The 8,804-nt window shown below is 41.3% G+C and overlaps 1 protein-coding gene across 1 annotated transcript; it reads left to right on the top strand.

Moving 5' to 3' along the window:
* Positions 1-219: 219 nt before the first annotated feature.
* Positions 220-5,921, top strand: LOC120520039 (gastrula zinc finger protein XlCGF8.2DB-like; the record flags this gene model as incomplete). Its single annotated transcript, XM_039742700.1, has 2 exons — positions 220-483; positions 5,486-5,921. A coding segment is annotated over exon 2 (365 nt), but the record flags the coding sequence as incomplete, so codon positions are not given.
* Positions 5,922-8,804: the final 2,883 nt, after the last annotated feature.

The following is an 8,804-nucleotide window of genomic DNA, read 5'->3' on the forward strand; positions in this document are numbered from 1 at the left end:
AAGTGAATCTGAGAAGAGAAGGGCAGACACTTAAAGAGAGAGAAGAGTTTCCCACAGAGCATGGCGTCTGCCAAAGAAGATGGCATGGATGAAAGAACGGTGGACATTAAAGAAGAGAACTGTGATTGGCTCACACCAGAGGATGTGTGTGTGAAGTTGGAGGATCACGAAGAAAGAATTTCAGTTTTAAAGAAGAAGAGGAGGAGGAGGAGTGCAAGGGGGTGACTGCTGCCATTAAAGCTGAGGATTTGAATGATTTCTCCATTGGTCTTGAACTTCAAAAGCATAAAACTGAGGAGATTTTCAAACAAGAGGCCTGTGAAGAATCTCCATCCAGTTTACAGTCCTGGTCCACTAATACGGGACGACTGGCTACACAGGAGAATTCTGTAGAGCTGAAATCAGAGTTATCAGAGTCTGAAGAGAAAATCACCGAGGGAAATGGGAGAGAAGGAGAAGAGTCACATGGGAGTGTTGGAATAAGTGAGTAATGTGATTAAATATAAAAGAAGAGAGCATTTATAAATTCTAATAGTGGGCGCTTTGATGTTTTTAGAAGATTGAAATGAGAGTGAAAAACAAAGTTAATTGAACTTGGATAAAGACCACCTGCTCGGATACGTGATAACAAACAATAGGTTACCTAATAAATGATAAATTAGAAAAACTTGGGTGAATAAGGAAAAATCTAAAGTGTTGAGCGGATGACTTGAACATCATGAAGCTCTGACTGAAGCTGTGACATGTGTTAGCCTAACGGCATATTACATTCAATGAAAATATCAAAAGTCATATTTTGTTAAAGACATGTATATTTCTTAAATTGTGTGGCAGTTAAGGTAGAAATGTCCTCAAAATGAAATAAATCAGTAAGAATCAAATCCTCACCCCTGTGCACTAAATAAGAGTGAATTTGCTCAAGCCAGTGCTCACCTGATATGTGCCTCGTCTTTCTAATGGTAATCTTGTGCACTTTGACGTTAACAGTGACAAGAGCTACCTGTACAAGACATGATGACATTCAGGGGGTCTCAGGGTCTTCTGTCAGCATCTTGTGTTCTGCTCTCTGCCTGAACTTGCTGGGGCAACATGGCCTGGACAAGTTGGCAGTTGTGTGAAATCTTCACTTGGAGATGATCTTGGACCCTTCGGGTCAATTTGGAGTCACCACTCCTCTTCACTTGTATGTTTTTGGGGATGAGGGGAATCATCTATGCATGTTCTGAGGACAGTCTGGTCCTCCTGTCGTCCACGATGTGTGCTGCCGTACTGAACAGACCCTCGCTGTCCCCACTCGTAGAAGGAGGGCACAGGTAGGGCCTTGAATTTTATTGGTCCTCCAGAGAGCCAGTGGCCCAGCATCTCTTGTGGTATGAGGTTCACAGAGATAAAGATTCACCTCTGATGCTGCTGACTCAAATATCGTTTTTATCTTTATTGACAATTTCTTCATGCATTCTGCAGTTCTGTTGGTGGGGAGTTTCTTTGGATCTCTCGGCTGTCATCTGTCACACCAAGTGCGTCTGTGTGGTCGAGACACCGGCACTCAGGAGTTTATGTGTTTGAGATTTAGATAGATAGATAGATAGATACTTTATTAATCCCCAAGGGGAAATTCACAGCAGCAGCATACTGATAAAGAACAACATTAAATTAAAGAGTGATAAGTATGAAAGTATAACAGATAGACAATAATTTTGTGTAATATTAACGTTTACCCCCTGGGTGAAATTGAAGAGTCGCATAGTGTGGGGTCTCCTCAGTCTGTCAGTGGAGCAGGATGGTGACGGCAGTCTGTCGCTGAAGCTGCTCTTCTCTCTGGAGATGATCCTGTTCAGTGGATGCAGTGGATTCTCCATGATTGACAAGAGCCTGCTCAGCGCCCATTGCTCTGCCACAGATGTCAAACTGTCCAGCTCTGTGCCCACAATAGAGCCTGCCTTCCTCACCAGTTTGTCCTTCTTCTTTATGCTGCCTCCCCAGCACACCACCCCATACAAGAGGGTGCTCGCCACCACCGTCTGATAGAACATCTGCAGCATCTTATTGCATATGTTGAAAGATGCCAGCCTTCTAAAGAAGTATAGTCGGGTCTGACCTTTCTTACACAGAGCATCAGTATTGGCAGTCCAGTCCAATGTATCATCCAGCTGCACTCCCAGGTATTTATAGGTCTGTACCCTCTGCACACAGTCACCTCCGATGATCACGGGGTCCATGAGGGGCCTGGACCTCCTAAAATCCATCACCAGCTCATTGGTCTTGCTGGTGTTCAGGTGTAAGTGGTTTGAGTCGCACCATTTAACAAAGTCCTTGATTAGGTTCTTATACTCCTCCTCCTGCCCACTCCTGATGCAGCCCACGATAGCAGTGTCGTCAGTGAACTTTTGCACGTGGCAGGACTCCGAGTTGTATTGGAAGTCTGATATATGTTGGCTAAACAGGACCGGAGAAAGTCCAGTCCCCTGAGGTGCTCCTGTGTTGCTGACCACAATGTCAGACCTGCAGTTCCCAAGACGCACATATTGAGGTCTGTCTGTAAGATAGTTTACGATCCATACCACCCGGTATGAATCTACTGCCATCTCTGTCAGCTTGTCCCTAAGGAGCAGAGGTTGGATGGTGTTGAAGGCGCTAGAGAAGTCCAGAAACATAATTCTTACAGCACCACTGCCTCTATCCAAGTTGGAGAGGGATCGGTGTAGCATGTAGATGATGGCATCCTCCGCTCTCACCTTCTCCTGGTATGTGAACTGCAGAGGGTCCTTGAACCATTGCTTAATTTGGGGGAAAAATCATTATGATAATAATATCTGTTACAGAATACATTCCTGTATAGTGACTATATCAATGCTTTTTATGCATAATTAGTATTATTTTATTTACTGTAGGTCTAAAAACTAGGCTCGTACCATTCTACCCAAATAAGAGGGCTGATTACAATTTCGAACTACTCAACGTCCACTTGATAACGATTTATATTTATATAGCAGCTCAGTAAAACTCTGCATCCCTTTCCTCTCATCTACCTACACATTCACTGAAAGGCTAATCAAAGGGATTTAGGAAAAACATCTAATGCCTGGTTAATTAATTATACAAATAAATCAGTCAACAAACACTCATACATAACTATAAATCGACACACAATATTAAGGACACAATTACCACAGGCTGCCTTCTGAGATCAAAAGTTCACGTGTGTTTTCTTGTGCCTCGTAATTCCTTATATTTACTACCATAAAGAGTAGAAGAGCAGAGCCTCAAAAAAATTACTTTCTAATATAAGAATAATGCCTGCGTGTCCAGTCTTTTAAAGAGCAGTCTGGTTGGTCAGTTTAGCTTTGGTTAGGCGAGAGAGGATGTGCGAGTGTGAGACGCCTGATAAGGTGTAAAGGTCTGTGAGGAACGCTGAGAGAGTCAACTTCAAAGACAGCAAGTATAAAACCAGACAGGAGCCAAGAAAGGCACCTCGAAACTAATGGCCATCTGATAAGCAGGCTTTACAGGACTACCCTTGAGAAAGGGAGCAGCGGTGAAGAGAGATTAACACACGTTAACACAGAGGAAAGGCGATGAAGGCACACGTAGGGCAAGAGATGGTAAATATTTTTCATTATTTCATTATCTGTCTTGGACAGGTGCTGTGGCTAGTACACCCATAAATCTTGAGTAGTCACCCTCTTCCGGCTAAAACTACATACAGAGGCTCCAGGTCTGTGCTGCTCAATCTTTTTCCACCTGCTTAACAAAGAGTTGGTTTTGACGTCTTTACACTTTGGTTTGACTCTGCACTTTTCTCACAGAGACCCTCTAGAGCCCTGATGAATGGTATGACATTCGTGGCAGATGCACTCGATGAGCAAACCCCTCTTGTTATCTCTTCATAAAGGTGCTGAATGGGAGAACACATTTTTGTATTAATTTTTACCAAGCAGAAGAGAAGATCGTGATGTTATAGTCTGCTGCTTTAAGACAGGAATATCCATTTTTAATCCCAGTGGGCATGCAACATACAATATGTACTGTTCCTCCCTATGTTGCACCCCTGCTGTAATCTTCTCATGGGCTGGTTGTTTTTAAAATATCTTCAAACTCGGAGTAAGTTGGGGCAGAATGAATCAGGTGGCCAATTTTGTGTCTTCATACAGCCACTGAATTAAACATGACGTGCTGTGACAGGACTCATCAGTTGAATAGCGACTGCCATACACAGCAGGCTGGTAAGTCAGCATCTCCCATGGCCTTTGTGATATTCTTAGTATTATCACACAGTCTGATGTACACTTTCTATTTTGTAATGTTAACGGCTTAGAGTACATTGTGTCACTCGGCAACAAAAGCTTCAGTTTTTTTCCATCACTTGTTTCAGTACAAAGCTTTCATTTGTCCAGTGCACAGTAAGACGTGCTTGAACTCCAAAGGTCATTTATAAAACTGAGTTTGGTGCCGTTGTCTTGTAGAAGACTGCTGAGATTTGTGTGCAAAGTTAGATACAATTCTGCCAAAGCAACATCTGTAAAATCCTTGTGCCCCGGCAGATGGAATCGTGGATCTAAATGATCTACAATGTGACAACTTCCAGAACTGAAAGTGGCTGGTTGTCCAGGCTTACGAATTCCACTGTTTTTGTGTCACAGTAAGTCTTCGGTGTTCTTGCTGTTCGTATTATAAGGTTGAGTTTTCTAAGTGCTGCCATTATTGGAGGCCGAGTGAGAGTAGGTGACTGAGGTAGACTAAGCTTGCTGGTCATCTCAGCCTTTGAACAGCTCGTTCTTCACACCAGTCCCTTTTGTGTTGACTTCTCAGACGCTGAATCAGGTTTGTATTCTTGGAAGTGTTACCAGAGTATACACCATCACTGACTTCTTTTGCACATATATTAAAAAAAGAAAATTTGTTATCTCTTGTAGGAAGGCAATAAAACTGTTAGACTGGTGAGGATGTGTTTCTGTATGTTGGTAATGTTGGAACTTTGTCTTACATGCTTTTTATCGTTCAAGATCAGATGTTAAGATCAGTTAATTTGGCGATCATCAGTCAAGTCATTTGGAGTGAAAATTGACTGATTTTGATTTATGATCGATTGATCCGATCAGGCCTGTCTTTCACATTTGAGAGAAAGGTGGAGAAATTGAACAGACAGCACCAGAACAAGTAAAGACCTCACATGAAGTGGCCAGACCTTAAATGGCACCTCAGTGTGAGGAAGGAATGCCACCCAGTGTGTCACCACTTTACTTGTACTGTGTCATTTATTTTAAATGGTTAGGAATGTGGACATCAAACCCTGGTATTGCAGGTTCAAATTCAGCTATTGACACCATGAGATCACGAGCAAGTCACGTGACCTGTCTGTGCTCCATTTGGAAAAAACAAGAGAAATGTAACCAATTGTTTCTCAAATGTTGTAAACAATGTCGCCTTGGGTAAAGGTGTCAGGAAACTAATTATAATAACAGTTAAAATGTTTGTGTTATTTCAGATTTACAGAAGAATGGCAGCTTCTCTCCACCTTCATTTGGTCAGCCCTCCCTTCAATACAAAGAGAAAGGTATGAAGAAATCAGCAAGAGGATCAGAGAACCTGACAGCAGCCTTTTTTCAGTGCAGTTCTCTCCCTAATGCTGGAGTAACACAGACAGTAGCCATCAAAACTGATCGACAGCAAGTGGAGAAAGAAATCCAAATTCACAATGGAAAAAAATGTTTGGAATGTGGCAAACAATTCATGCAGAAAAGGGATCTTAATAAGCATATGAAGATTCACACTGGAGAAAAACCTATTTGTTGCCCTGAATGTGGTAAGCCATTCTCAACGAGTAGGCATCTTCAGAGGCACAGAAAAATCCACACAGGAGACAAACCTCATTGTTGCCCTGAATGTGGTAAGCCATTCTCAACGAGTAGCCATCTTCAGAGGCACAGAAAAATCCACACAGGAGACAAACCTCATTGTTGTCTAGAATGTGGCAAACAATTTTCTGACAAGCGTAGTTTTCAAAGGCACACAAAAAGTCATACTGGAGAGAATCCATATTGCTGTTCTCTATGTGGAAATAGGTTTTTTAAGTTTAGCTGTTTTCGAGTACACTTACAAACCCACACTAAAGACAAAGTGCAGTATATATGTTCTGAATGTGGCAAATGTTATGCACACCATAAAAGTTTTATAGACACACCAAAATCCATACTGAAGAAAAATCTTTTTGCTGATCTGAATGTGGGAAACAATTCTTAGATTTAAGAACACTTCAGTGTCACATCAGAACTCATACTGGAGAGAAACCTTATTGTTGTCCTGAATGTGATAAGCAGTTCTCACAACAAAGCACCCTAAAGAGTCGCATCAGACTTCACACCGGAGAAAAACCTCACCATTGCTTGCAGTGTGGCAAACAATTCTCACGCCTTAATTCTCTTTATATACATAGAGGAAGTCATACTGGAGAGAAGACTTACAGTTGTACTGAATGTGGAATGCGATTCTCATATAACAGTTCTCTTTACACTCATAAAAGAATTCATTCTGGTAAGAAACACAGTTGTTCTGACTGTGGAAAGCTTTGCTCAGACAGCAGGACTCTTAAAAGACCACATGAGAATTTACTCTGGACAAAACCTATTGCTGTCCAGAATGTGGCAAACGATTCTCACGTCAAAAGCACTTAGATGCCACAGAAAGATTAACATCGGAGAGAAGCCTTACACCTGTTGTGAATGTGGTAAAGGGTACTCTTCCAAAAAAAATCTTCAGAAACACACTCAAAGTCATATTGGAGTAAAGCCTGTCCTAGAAATGACAAATGAACTGTCCATTGGCTCCCCAACCAAAATAAAATGAAGAAAAATCTACTGAATGAGGAAAGGACTTTAAAGTAGCTAATAAGTATATAAGAATATTGGAGAAAACACTGAAAGTGGCAAACAGATCGTAGATGTAAGGTACCTCAGAGCCACATATGAATTCACATTGGAATGAACACACTGGAATACAACACATATTTCACAAACAGCAAGAATCTTCTTCAACAACTTAAAGGTGCAAAAAAAAAAAACACTCATTGTTGTCCTAAATGTGGTTAATGCTTTTCAGACAGCAGTGGCCTTCATATTCATAAATGACTGGCCTACTGGTGGTAAGCCTCTTAGCTGTTCTGAATGTTGAAAGTGGTCCTCCTGTATCAGCCGCCATCAGTAACACATAAGATTTCATGAAGGACTTCAAAATTGTACATCTAGGACGTCAGCCATACAGGGACTGATCATCTCTGCACCAGTGCTGTGACATAAGATGGTGAACAATACAAACACCAGACAACAGAATGAGGTAGAAACAGTACTGTGCGGTGATAACAACTTCAACCACAGAACACAACTGAAAACGTTCAATGTAATAATAAAATGGAGAAATCAAATCCACAGTGCAGTGCCAACTAACAGGGGGTGCCACTGAGAACAAGGGGAATATTTTTGTTTTGGAGCTTTGGAGATGGGGCCTTATCTGAGTACCAATGAACTTGTACCATCTCTGGGATGTCATCTGATGGTTGACGCCTGGGCTGAGTGTAGACAGCCATTCTTGACCCTGATAATGAAGTCATTTAGTGACGTCAGCTGACAGCCAATTCTGTCCAATCAGATACTGGGGAGGGACAGTCGAGGAGGACAGGAGACTAAAAAGAGAGCTGTCACATGACAGACCAATGTAGAGGGGCTTTATAAGACTTTGACACTAATTTAGGTCATCATTTATAAACGATAAGAGTCTTTACAAACCAAACACATTCATCAGCTGTGTGTCAAGGGTGAGTCCAAAAGTGGGAATTTAAGAAGATCTAAATACAAATAAAATGAAACATTCAGGGTTCAAAGAGAAATGTTTAAGACCTGAAGAGGAAGTCACAACAGCATGCTAGGGTTAGCATGGGGGACCATAGTTGAGAAGAATATCAATTAATGTATAGAAGGAATTTTATTTAAAATAATAATAATGTTATGAGAATTTGGACACAATACTGAATGTAGAACACAATGACAATGAAATGAACTGATTTTATTGTCTGACAAATAAGAGAAAAGTGAAGACAAAGCAGAAACACACATTGATCTCTGCTGCCCCAGCTGATAATTTGATAAATTAACCTAAAAATATAACGGATGTCACTTTGCTCCATGTCAGTACATCCTGGGTGGTGTGTGAAGGACGCTCTATACTCTGAATATGTTGGTTCAGTTTGAGTTCAGCACCTTCTTCATATCGATACCCAAGACAACGTTTCTTCATGTCGAGACTACAAGCTGGAGGCCACAGGAGCTCAATAAACTCCAACAGCAGGATGGACGATTAGAAAGCTCTGCTCTGAGAGAGTGTCAGCTACACAAAGCTTCGGCTTCATTTACTTGACAGAAAACTCCAAAAAGCAGAAGTGGCCCCTTCTGTACCCCCACCACTGAAGGTCACATTTCACCCCACACTACTCAGTGTTGGTTCACTCTGCTTGGACTTTCTGTATTTTGTAAGTTTATGTTTATTTTTTGGCCACACTCTTTTTACATTTCATTTCATTGATGTTCTCAAATGTGTGAGTATAGCTTGACTTTTACAAGGACTTATCTAAAAAGGAAACATTGGCTATGAAATGCAAGAAGACAGAAAAATATAAAAAGTGGAAAAAACTAAATGAAGAGGTGACAACGATAAAATATGCTCAGTGGCAGAGGTGACGAGGACAAAATCAGAAAGGACAACACAGAAAAGGCAGGTACCAACTGAAAACAAAAGAAGAAAGCTGATTGGTGGAA

This window comes from Polypterus senegalus, unplaced genomic scaffold (genome assembly GCF_016835505.1).
Source record: "Polypterus senegalus isolate Bchr_013 unplaced genomic scaffold, ASM1683550v1 scaffold_4138, whole genome shotgun sequence".
In the NCBI taxonomy this organism is placed as follows: domain Eukaryota; kingdom Metazoa; phylum Chordata; class Cladistia; order Polypteriformes; family Polypteridae; genus Polypterus; species Polypterus senegalus.